This window comes from Dipodomys ordii, unplaced genomic scaffold, assembly GCF_000151885.1.
Source record: "Dipodomys ordii isolate 6190 unplaced genomic scaffold, Dord_2.0 Scaffold163, whole genome shotgun sequence".
NCBI classification, from domain to species: domain Eukaryota; kingdom Metazoa; phylum Chordata; class Mammalia; order Rodentia; family Heteromyidae; genus Dipodomys; species Dipodomys ordii.
This window is the reverse complement of record NW_012267379.1, coordinates 1,258,061-1,269,448: the sequence shown is the minus strand read 5'-3', so window position 1 is coordinate 1,269,448 and position 11,388 is coordinate 1,258,061. Positions and strand designations below refer to the sequence as shown.

The 11,388-nt window shown below is 55.8% G+C and overlaps 4 protein-coding genes across 5 annotated transcripts in view; 2 read left to right on the top strand and 2 right to left on the bottom strand.

Moving 5' to 3' along the window:
* Tspan10 (tetraspanin 10) overlaps window positions 1–1,388 on the top strand; it is a 4,997-nt gene extending 3,609 nt beyond the window's left edge. Inside the window, exon 3 of the mRNA XM_013033103.1 lies at window positions 1,013–1,388. Coding sequence (XP_012888557.1) covers window positions 1,013–1,388 — 376 coding nt within the window. The remainder of the gene's footprint in view (window positions 1–1,012) is intronic.
* A 1,338-nt stretch (window positions 1,389–2,726) lies between these two features.
* On the bottom strand, window positions 2,727–7,826 carry Pde6g (phosphodiesterase 6G, cGMP-specific, rod, gamma). 2 transcript variants are annotated; one of them, XM_013033146.1, is made up of 5 exons: window positions 7,774–7,826; window positions 7,212–7,310; window positions 5,421–5,641; window positions 3,886–3,926; window positions 2,727–3,180 (listed from the first exon to the last, which is right to left on the bottom strand). In XM_013033146.1, the coding sequence occupies exons 3-5, from the start codon at window positions 5,564–5,566 to the stop codon at window positions 3,104–3,106; spliced, it is 264 nt and encodes an 87-aa protein (XP_012888600.1). In that variant the 5' UTR covers window positions 5,567–5,641; window positions 7,212–7,310; window positions 7,774–7,826; the 3' UTR covers window positions 2,727–3,103. The 2 variants fall into 2 exon arrangements, with proteins under 2 accessions (XP_012888600.1, XP_012888601.1); XM_013033147.1 differs by lacking the exon at window positions 7,774–7,826 and adding an exon at window positions 7,746–7,767.
* Window positions 7,827–10,222: 2,396 nt separating this feature from the next.
* On the bottom strand, window positions 10,223–10,803 carry Oxld1 (oxidoreductase-like domain containing 1). Its single transcript, XM_013033148.1, has 2 exons — window positions 10,690–10,803; window positions 10,223–10,608 (listed from the first exon to the last, which is right to left on the bottom strand). The coding sequence occupies exons 1-2, from the start codon at window positions 10,718–10,720 to the stop codon at window positions 10,412–10,414; spliced, it is 228 nt and encodes a 75-aa protein (XP_012888602.1). The 5' UTR covers window positions 10,721–10,803; the 3' UTR covers window positions 10,223–10,411.
* Window positions 10,804–11,241: 438 nt separating this feature from the next.
* Window positions 11,242–11,388, top strand: part of Ccdc137 (coiled-coil domain containing 137) — a 7,072-nt gene continuing 6,925 nt past the window's right edge. Inside the window, exon 1 of the mRNA XM_013033102.1 lies at window positions 11,242–11,291. Coding sequence (XP_012888556.1) covers window positions 11,242–11,291 — 50 coding nt within the window. The remainder of the gene's footprint in view (window positions 11,292–11,388) is intronic.

Here is an 11,388-nt window from a genome sequence, read left to right as displayed (position 1 = left end):
AGGTGTGCACATGTGTACTCACAAATGTCTGTGTGCCTGAGTATGCATGTAAGTGTGTGTGTGCACATATGTGTATTGCTCATTGAGGTTTGGGGTTTTTTTTTTTTTTTTGGCCAGTTGTGGAGCTTGAACTCAGGGCCTGGTCACTGTCCCTGAGCTCTTTAGCGCGAGGCTAGTGCTCTGCTACTTTGAGTCACAACTCCACTTCCAGTTCTTGTTTATTTTTTTTTGGTCAGTCATGGGTCTTGAATTCTGGGCCTAGGTGCTGTCCCTCAGCTCTTCAGCTCAAGGCGAGTGCTCTATCATTTTAGCCACAGTGCCACTTCCAGTTTTCTGGTGGTTTACTAGAGATAAAAAAATCTCATGGATTTTCCTGCCCGGGCTGGCTTTGAACTGTGATCCTCAGATCTCAGCCTCCTGAGTAGCTAGGACAGGTGCAAGCCACCAGAGCCCAGCTCACTTCCAGTTTTTGAATAGTTAATTAGATGAGTCTCATGGGGATTTTCCTGCCTGGGCTGGCTTTGAACCATGATCCTCAGATCTCAGCCTCCTTGGTAGCTAGGATTATAGGTGTGAGCCACTGACACAGGTGTGAGCCACTGACACAGGTGTGAGCCACTGACACCTGGCTTTTGTCCCTTAACTTTTTCATTCAAGACTGGCACTCTACCACGTGAGCTACAACTCCACTTCCAGCTTTTTGCTGGTTAATTGAAGCTAGGCGTCTCATGGACTTTTCTGCCCAGACTGGCTTTGACCCTCGATCCTCAGATCTTAGCTGAATAGCTAGGGTTACAGGCATGAGCCACCGGTGCCTGGCCTTATTCACTGTTGATTGCATATGCATGCCTTGTGTATATGCGGGAATCTGCGCATGAGCATGTGTGTGTGCATGCCTATGCCTCGTTCCTGTGCATGCGCCAGTGGGCATTGGAGGTGGGTGGGGACAGCACTCAGCCTGGTCTGGGGAGCAGGGCTGCTCCTCCAGGACTGAGCCCCTCATGCCCTGCAGGTACTTTAACTGCAGCTCTCCTGCAGTGCAGGCCTGCAGCGTGCCCACCTCCTGCTGCATCAACCCCTGGGAAGGAAGAGACTTGGTGAACACTCAGTGTGGCTTCGGGGCCTTGCGTCTGGACGAGGACAAGGCTGCACAAGTCGTGTACCTGCAGGGCTGCAGGCCCACGCTGCGACGGTGGCTGCGAGACAACACCCAGACCGTGGCTGGCTGTGCCATCGCCGTCATCATGGTCCAGGGGGCCGAGCTCCTTTTGGCCACCTGGCTACTGAGGGGCCTTGCTGCCCTCAAGGTGGCGGTGGACACCCAGGCCTTCATGAGCCATCGGTGCTGCCTTCCTCAGCAGGACAAGTGTCAGAAAAACCAGCCATGAAACACACCCTGGGCCACCTCTCCTGCAACACCACAGCCTCCTCCTCAACCGACCCTCCAGGACTAGAGCCAACTCTGCAGTGCCATTCCATCTTTTCTGTCGGTCACAGGTCTTGAACTCTGGGCCTGGGCGCTGTCCCTTGGCTCTCTAGCTCACGACTAGCGATCTACTTCTTGAACCACAGTGCCACTTCCAGTTTTCTGGTGGCTTATTGGAGATAAAGAGACTCACGGACTTTCCTGCTAGGCTGGCTTCGAACCTGGATCCTCAGATCCCCTGAGTAGCTAGAATTACAGGTGTGAGCCCCCAGTGCCTCGTGCCATTTGATCTTACTATGGGTTTCCAAGGACCCACCTGAGTTTCTGTTGCTCCTTGCAAAGGCCACTATGGTCTGTGTCTGGCCATGTCTGCTTCCCGTTGGACACCATGGGACCGGGGTTGCCTCTGACCTCACCTCCCACTGTGGCTCCAACCACCTCTGCCTGGTCCCCACCTGACCCTCCCCTCCACTGGGGCCACTCCTCCTTCCGGAGGCTTGGTGGAATGGGGGATAAGGCCCCAACCTCCCCCTCCAGAAAGTGATTTTTTTCTTGGGAAGAGCAGGTTGTTCATTAGAATTCACTACCATTCCTACAGCAAACTGTAGGTGGCAAGTGGGGGGGAGGCCAGTCCTGCTCTGCCCTCACTTTCAGGGTTAGCCCGGCCCGTCCGTGAGATCTGACCCTGCAGGATGGCAGAGGGCCTTCCAAGAGCCACTCTGGTTATTCCTGGGGGCCAACTACACAGGCGGCTCTGCCCAGCCGAGGGAGCAGTCAGTGTTCGTGCTTCTGGAGAGCCTGCCGGGTGTGAGCTGCAGGCCTTGTTCCAGACTGGATCAGGTAGAAACTCCCACTCACACGGTACACACCTAACACCTGCGGGCACTGTCTCAGGAGGGGCCAACAGGTAGGTGATATTATGGGCTACTCATGGGGTGTCTGAGCACCCCTTTCACAGTGTGTGCTGCTCTTAGGCCTTGACCACTCCCACCTCCCCGGGAAGTTCTGCTCTGGCCACCTGCACGCTTGCTGTACTGACTGTGGCCACCAGGAGGGGGTGAGAGAGATCCTATGAACGCAGGGCCTCTAGGCCAAGGTTTGGGAAGGTGCCGTCCAGTCGAAGAGACCCTCTTCCCTTCACCCAGGCCCCCTACCAAACACTCCAGGTGACCAACGACATGCTAGCTTTCTTTTCTTTTTTTTTTTTTTTTTTGCTTATGTGGTGCTGAGGAATCGAACCCAGGGCCTCATGCATACAAGGCAAGCTCTCTACCGCTAAGCCATCTTCCCAGCCCTAGCTTTATTTTCAAGCAGGAAAAACAAGGGTGAGGCATGTTGGGAAGGCCAGTGTGATTGGTGGGAATGAAGGACCTCCAGGACTGCCAACACAGCCCGTGACCTCCCCAGGACAGCCAGTGGGAAGGGCAGAACAGGAGCTGGGGTGTGAGGGGCACCCCTGTGGGACCTGTCCTGTGGTGGGTCGCTGTCTAGAAGAGCAGAAGGGTATCCTGGGGGCAGCTGTAGGCATCCTAATACTGGTATCCAGGGCCTCAGGCCTTCACAGCTGGAGGCCAAATGGGACCCAGTCTGTGCACCGTCCCCCCTCACCCCCCGAGACGCTGAGCGGGCTCACAGCGGCAGCAGGGAGGGTCAGGGCTGGCTCTCAGCAGGGTACGGTTAGATGATGCCATACTGGGCCAGCTCGTGCAGCTCCAGGTGGTTGAAGGCCTCCCAGGGGCAGATGACCGTAATGTCTGCAGGAAAGGGCATGATCGTGAGAATCCCACAGCTTGCGGGCCACCCTATCCCGTCTCCCTGCTTTCCAAACCTCAAGTAGGGACCAGTGATTTGCCCAGGATGAGATGCAGACCCTGGATTCTGCTCTCGGGACACACTAGCTTTTGGGGAATATGGTCTGGGCCCAGCCCCAGAGGAGAAAGGGTAGCAGGTATGGACCCCAAAGTAGACTCAAGAATGAACCTAAGGGTGTACCCAAGAGGGGCTCAAAGATAGACCTAAGGGTGGACCCAAGGGTGGGCCCATGGATAGACCCTAGGGTGGGCCCATGGATGGACCCTAGGGTGGGCCCATGGATAGACCCTAGGGTGGTGGGCCCATGGATGGACCCTAGGGTGGGCCCATGGATAGACCCTAGGGTGGGCCCATGGATGGACCCTAGGGTGGGCCCATGGATGGACCCTAGGGTGGGCCCATGGATGGACCCTAGGGTGGGCCATGGATGGACCCTAGCGTGGACCTTCAGAAGGACTCTGCCAAAGGGCCATGGGAACAGGAAGACAAGGCTACTTCCCCCAGGCTCACATGCTATGCCATGGGAGTGTCAGTCGCATGATGCAGATGAGGGAGGCAGATCAAGGGGACCCCAAGCAATAAGCGGGATCCTGAGAGCGGAGCCAGGCCTAAGGCAGCCCTGCAGAGGGCACTACCCACGGTCATACCTGTGCCCAGACCTTCCATTCCAGGGATGTCATCCCCAAACCTGCAAGGACAGAGTGGTTAGGACCAGATCCTCCGGCTGTCCAGAGCAGAGGCGGGGCCAGGGCAGAGGCGGGCCCAGGGCAGAGGCGGGGCCAGGGCAGAGGCGGGCCCAGGGCAGAGGCGGGCCCAGGGCAGAGGCGGGGCCAGGGCAGAGGCGGGGCCAGGGCAGAGGCGGCCCTCCCCCAGTCCCCTGATGGCTGGCAGGGCCTGAGGGGTTCCTTCCATCAACACAGAGTGAGGTTCTTGCCCAGAGATGCATCATGGGCTACGGCCCAGCAAAGGGTCAGGTGCCTGGGGCCACGCATGCCTATGCAGGAGCGCAGTATGGGCACACGGGGGGAGGGGATGTCGGGGTGCCTTCTGCGGTCTGGGTGTGGCGTGTCCTGTGTTGGAGGCGTGGTCCCCAGTGCAACAGTTTTGAGCTGTGGTAGATCTTTAAGAGGTGCCTAGTGGGCAGTGATTAGCTCCTGAGGCAGGTTAGTAGGTATTAAAGGGGTTCTCACAGGACTCGGTTATAGTTCTACAGAGTGGGCGCCGGCCTTCCGCCTGCCCTCGGGCTTCCTCGCTCCATGCACCATCCGTCTCTCTCCCAGGTTCACAGGCTAGATGATGCCCCTGCTAAGCTGATGGTGCCCTTCGCAGAAGCCCAAACAGTGATTCAAGACACCCTGAATTTTAATTTTCAGCCTCCAAAGCTGTGCACTAAACCTTTGTTTTTCTTTTTTCTGTTTTTTTTTTAACTGTATTTTTTTTTGTCTTTTCTTTTTTGGTACTGGGGATCGAACCCAGGACGTTGCACTTGCTAGGCAAGCGCTTTGCCACTGAGCTACATCCCAGCCCTGTTTTTTTTTTTTTTTGTCAGCCAGGGGGCTTGAACTCTGGGCTTGGGCACTGTCCCTCAGCTCTTTAGCTCAAGGCGAGTGCTCTACCACTTGAGCCACAGCATCTCTTCTGGTTCTTGGGTGGTTAATTGGAGTTAAGAGTCTCACAACATTCCTTCCCGGGCTGGCTTTGAACCATGATCCTCAGATCTCAGCCTCCTGTGTAGCTAGGATTACAAATGTGAGACACTGGCACCAGGTACTAAACCTTTTTTCTTTGGTGGTCCTGGGGTTTGAACTCAGGGCCTTGTGGTTGCTAGACAGATGTTGTACCACTTGACCCACACCCTAGCCTTAAATCAACCTTTTCTGTATAAAGAATCCAGCCCCCATTGTTTTGCCGTACCACATAAAGCAGACTGTGGCAGCAGCTGTAGGTGTGCGCTGTTTTGAGTATGTACACAGGTGACCGTGGTGAGGTCTTGGTGTGGAAGCACACTCCCTGGAGAGAGGCGGGGGCCTGCTTCCCACACCTGTTCAGCCATAGCACCTGCAGTGCTGCTCAGGCCTCAGGACTGCCTGCCTCCATTATAAGAAAGCTGTCCAAGCCCTCCGCTGGGGGAGGGGGGGGAAATGCGTGCTCCTCTTTCGGAGGCTCCCTTCACTCTGCTTACCCTTGGACGCCCTTCTTGGGAGGCTTGCTCTTGAACTGCCTGGTTTGCCGCTGCTTAAATTTGGGTGGCCCCTTCCTTGGGGTGACTGGTCCCCCTATCACCCTGGTGGCTGACCGGATCTCCGCCTTCGGAGGCTCGAGGCTCATGGTGAGGCCTGTAGACGGTGCAGTGACCCTGGGCTTCTGGAGGATCTCAAGTTGGGCTTCTATTCCTCATATACGCTAGAGGAAGAGGAGGCAGGTATTCCGGTCAGTTTTCCTGCTCTGCATCTCTACTCTGAACCTCAACCCAAGACCAGGATCAGCCCTGCCACCCGTCAGTCTAACCCAGGCAGCAGCTCCCGTCCCGAGGAGCCACTTCCTGACCGCTCCTTCCCTTGCCTGAGCCCCCAGAGGCCACTCCACCCCACGGCTGCCAGACACGCACAACTCAGACATGGAGTCCTTGGTCTCCCTTCCCCTGCCCAGGCCCACACACCCAGGCTACCCCAAGCCCATCCTCAGCCCTGAGACAGGTCCCAAGCCACGGGTTCTCGTCACCCACCCTGCAGGAAAGCCATGGAAGATCCTCCATGACTGCCCCCTCCACCCTCCTACAGACTGGAGTGGGATCCAACCGTATCACACTTCAAGAGATCTGGAGACTCCGGTGGGCCTGGCAGCCCTGCAGATCAGCTGCTGTAGTCTCTTGACTTTCCCTTCCTGACAGTCATCTCCGGACTGCCCTCAGTGCTCCGGGTGTCTTCTCCTAGTTCTGACCCCAGGATTTCTGTGTCTCCAGAGTCTGATTTGTTTCTTCATATCTTATACTAGCCCAACTTCCTCCTGCTAATGTGCTGCTGAGGCTGATGGTCCCTGTTTATACTTATCTGCTTGCTGCCCTGTCTATCAGGGGTTGAGAGGCAGGGATGATACCGGGGTGAGAGGTTCCTTTCAGGAAGGGGTCTGTCTCAGAACCATGTGCCTGCTGAGCCCTGTAACCTGCACCCTCCCATTCCCTTTCTCAAAGGGAGAAGCTGAGGCTCAGGGAGGGGAGGGAGGCTAGTGCTGTCCCGTGTTGGCTGGCAGGCAGCCCACTGGGCTGCGCTTGGGGCCTGTTCTGGTCAGCCTCACTCCGGGCTCTGGTGTGGCTGCTCAGGATCAGGCCACGTCCTTCCCCACACCACACAAAAACACCTTTCCTCCTGTCCCCAGAGGCTCTAAGCCCCAGTGACCTCGGCCAAGGGCAGCTCAGCTTCCTCTAAGCCTATTGCCAAAGGGAGAGTCCTAATCTCCCAGGCCTGCACAAGCCCTGCATGCTGGCAGAAGGTTCTGGGGCTACACATGGAAAACTGACAGGAGACGCTGCTGAGCTGCCCCTAGGACGGACATGAGCCTGAGAGAACCCAGGGTCAGGACCTGGGTGGCCGGCTGTTCCTCCCTTACTCTCCAGATGTGGAGCCCTGCTTCCCAGCCTCCTGTGGGAACCTCTGGCTCCTGACAGAGCTCCAACTACCCATGGCTGTCTTCATGGAAATGCTCCTTGACCACCCTGGCCTAACGGGTGCTTCTTGGTCAGCTGAGGTTCCCGGGCCATCACTGGCTTTGGGGACAGGGACACCACCATTTAACATGGAGGTCAGCAGAGGAGCCGAGAGGCAGGATAGCTTCTCTGAAGGACAGGCAACAGGTAAACTCCTAAAGACCCCGGAGTTCAGCAGCAGTAGTAGAAGGCTGTGAGCTCCCCACCAGCCCAGGCAAATGGGCAGGTGCCTCACTACCGGGAAAGGCAATGGGATAGGTCACTACTTACCAAGTGCTGGCTGGGTCTGGGAGCAGCAAATCCCAGTGTGCTGGAGCTGGCTCAGCAGGGCCGCATTTATCTGCTTCAGGTGATCGGATTAGGATGCCCCTGACAGCAACAAATGAGATTACTGGGCGCCCCAGGAGGACAACTAACAATTCTGGAAGGAGCCAGAAGGGGCGGGGTGTGGCCAGAGGCCTGAAGGGAGGATACCTTGAAGGTGGTCAAGGTGTGGGGGAAGCATGGTCCTGAACTGCCCCTGGATGGACTCTTCTAGAAGCCACCTGCCCATTTTGCAGCTGGCTCTGGCCGTGGCTTGGTCCTGCCTTCCCCACCACTGAAGAAACTGTGCGGCCCAGGCCATCTCCAGTTATTCTTACTCTCTTTTCACCCCTGCTTCTTCTCTGACCCTCAGGATTCTGTACCTGTTCCCCTGGGTGCTACATTTCCTGGGCCTGTGCCCCCTTCCTCCCTCCCTCCCTCTGGGCCTCCAGAGCTCTGCCCAGTGTCCCTTCTTAGGTCCCCAGAGACCAGGGTGCTAACTTCAGCTGTGAGTTTCCTTCCCACTTACCACATACGTGTATTTGGCTCATTCTTGGGTTCAGCTTTGTTTACTGAGGTGAAGGGGTGGGTTTGCACCTGTCATTGCTGTTACTGACAGATGCCTGGCAGGAGCCTGCAAACTAACGGGAAAAGGCAGGATCCTGCCTGGAGAGGTCTGACACTGTGTGCTCTCCCCGCCTTTGCCACAACTATGTAACTCCAGAGGAAGGCTAGCTTTGTAGGATTCAATGGTCAGGTTGTATGCAACGCGCATGCACACACACACACACACACACACACACACAATGGGGGGGAGGGAGAGGAGGAAGGGGAGCGAGCGCATAGGTCAGGACACTCTCACCCCTCATCCTCCATGTCCTTCTGAGGCTGCCAAGTTCACCAAGGTCCACCTCTAGGGAAATCATTCTCTTTCAGCGTTCTTTCTTTCTCTCCTTTTTTACTAGAGATTGAACTCTAAACATTTGAGCTAATCCATCAAGGCTGTTCCAGAAGGTGCTTGCTCAGTCCAGGGTCTAGCTTTTGTGGTTCCTATAATCTAGTTTATCTGGGCAAAGCCAGATAGCTCTGAGTGGTTTTTGTTGCTGTTTTGTCAGTCAAGGGCCTTGGACTCTTGGGCCTGGATGCTGTCCTTGAGCAATTTTGCTCAAGGCTAGCACTCTACCACTTTGAGCCTCACCACTTCCCATTTTTTTCAGAGGTTAATTGGAGATTAAGACTCCTACAGGGACTTTCCGGCCCAGACTGGCTTTGAACCGAAATCCTCAGATCTCAGTCTCCTGAGTAGCTAGGATGGCAGATGTGAGCCACCAGCACCTAGCCTCTCAGTGTTTTGGATGGCGTACATCCAATGTCCAAAACGCCAACCTGAATTAACCATGCCTCATAACCCACTAGTAAGGTACCCCACTTTTTAGTCCCACAAGTCAGTAACCAGATTCATGTGAAATGTCCTTATAAGAACTTGTTTGGGCCGGGCGCACTGGTGGCTCACGCCTGTAATCCTAGCTACTCAGGAGGCTGAGATCTGAGGATTGTGGTTCAAAGCCAGCCTGGGCAGGAGAGACCTTGAGACTCCTATCTCCAATAAACCACCAGAAAACCAGAAGTGGCGCTGTAGCTCAAGTGGTAGAGCGCTCGCCTTGAGCTGAAGAGCTGAGGGACAGCACTCAGGCCCAGAGTTCAAGCCCCACGACCGACCAAAAAAAAAAAAACTTGTTTGGGGGACTGGGAAGGTGGCTCAGTGGTAGAGTGCTTGCTTTGCATGCATTAGGCCCTGGGTTCGATTCCTCAGCACCACATAAAGCAGGAAAAGCCCCAAGTGGCGCTGTAGATCAAGTGGTAGAGCACTAGCTTCGAGCAGCTTCGAGCTGAAGAGCTGGGGGACAGGGCCCAGGCCCAGGCCGAGTTCAGGCCCACGAGCGAACCGGAAAAAAAAAAGAAAAGAAAAAAGAACTTGTTTGGCTGGGTGCCCGTGGCTCATGCCTGTAATCCTAACTACTCAGGAGGCTGAGATCTGAGAATCACGGTTCAAAGCAGCCCAGGCAGGAAAGTCCATGAAACTCTTATCTCTAATAAACCACCAGAAAACCGGAAGTGGCACTGTAGCTCAAGTACTAGAGCGCTGGCCTTGAGCTGAGGGGTTGAGGGAGAGCATTCAGGTCCAGAGTTCAAGCCCCATGGCGAACCAAAAAAAAAAAAAAAGAACTTGTTTTTCAGCTCAAATTCCTTGGGTAATCAATTAAAATCCAGCTTTTCCCTTACATGAAATTTGAAACTGTTGAAGGACTGGGCAGTAGTTGCTCAGGCCTGTAATCCTAGCTGCTCTGGGAGGAAAAGAACAGGAGACTCTTATCTCCAATTAATCTATGAGAATCCAGAAGTGGAGGTGTGGCTCTGGTGGTAGTGCCATCCTTAAATGAAAAGGCCAAGTGAGAGCACAAGGCCCTGAGTTCAAGCTCCAATGCCGGCACACACAAAACCATTTGCCAAGGGAGAAGTGAGGATGAAAAGTTGTACAGAATGAGGACGTGAGCAGTGAGAGCCCTCAGATCAAGTCCTCCTCTGGGCCACAGTACAGTAGCCAGGACCAGAGCTGCAGTCAAGACCCAGGCTGCTGATTCTGGTCCTTTTCCCCCCACTGCCTTAGGAGCCTTGGCCAAGTGAGTTAAAGACTGGTTCTGAGCAGTGCTTAGGTCCTTGTGGGCAGGCCGGAGGCCTCTAGCTGATGATAAAAAGGGTATCTCCCCACAAGCCCAGCAGGGGGCCAAGAGCCCTCCCCAGGGTGTCTTCAAGGGTTTTCCCACCTAGCTTCATAATGAGACAAGCTGGCTCTCTCAATCCTGCAGTCAGAGCCTAACCAGAGCTGCCTATCAGCAAGACTCCAGGGATGCTGGAGGGGCTGTCACCTGAACCCTTCAGGTAGATGGGGGCTGGTCAGCAGTTGACAAGGCCAAAAGGACAATACAAAAGCTTCCTATGTGGCCACCACAAGGAGTTCATTTATTCTCAGGTACTCAGTAAGGCAACTCTTTTGATTCCTAGATAACATAAGCCCAGAAAAGGGGTGTGACTCAAGAGGCTGCTGCTGCTTCCAGAACCAGAGCTGCCTGCTGGTGTCTGCGGTGAGGGTACTGGGGCAGGCTGACTCAGCCCCGACCCTGAGTGTGGAGCCGGATCTCCATCCTGAGGAAGGCCTTGAGGTTCTCATCAGCCACGTGCTCCTCCAGGTCCGCCAAGGCCCGTTCCCCACCGTCCTGGTAGTGGTGCAGCAGCGTCTCTGCATACGCTACCCACACACAGTTGGGACAGCCACTCATGCAGCAGTTTGTAGGAGGCTTGAGCTCTGGTGGTTCAGAGTATGAAGATCCTAATGGACCTCCACCGGGTGGGGAGACCTTGGGAGGATTCCTGGCACTGTCCGCACCTCCTTGGGACCCCCCTTCCACACGGTCCATCCCCAACTCTTTGTGGCCATCACCGGCTCCCACTCTGGCCAAGCACCTTGGAAGGACAATGCCTTTTCCAGAAAGCCTCCAGCAGTAGTCCCAGATCCAGCAAGCCCCCTGTGGAGGAAGAAAAACATAATTCTCCAGGAAGCCAGCAAGACCTAACACGCCCCCACCTCGAGGGGATGCTCAGCCTTCCTGTCACAGGACAGGTGGCTCCATGTCTTTCTCAGCTTCCATTAGACTCAGTTTCCCCGTTTGTAAAGTGGACATAACGGGAGGACAAAGTATGATTTGTGAGGATCGCTGAGTTCAGAGCCACATGCGGGGTGTGTGCTCCAGCAAGGGGACGGGGCCGGCCCCCAGGTCACAGGGTTTACTAGGTGTCCGGTGGTTGAAGGACGGGCCGGGGTGCAGGCTTGGCTACACTGGCTTCTCCCTGCACAACCAGCCCCAGCCCCCCGGCCTGCATCACCGTGTCCTTCCCACCCCGGGGCGCCTCTCGTTGGCCCTCGCTCGTTTGCGGACTCATGCAGGGCTCCTCACACCACGCGCCAGGCCTGAAGGCCTGGGTGGGCACGTGTGGGCGCGGGCCTGGGCGCTGGCATGGGCCTGGGCGCTGGCATGGGCACGGGCGCTGGCATGAGCGCGGGCACGGGCATGGGCACGGGCGCTGG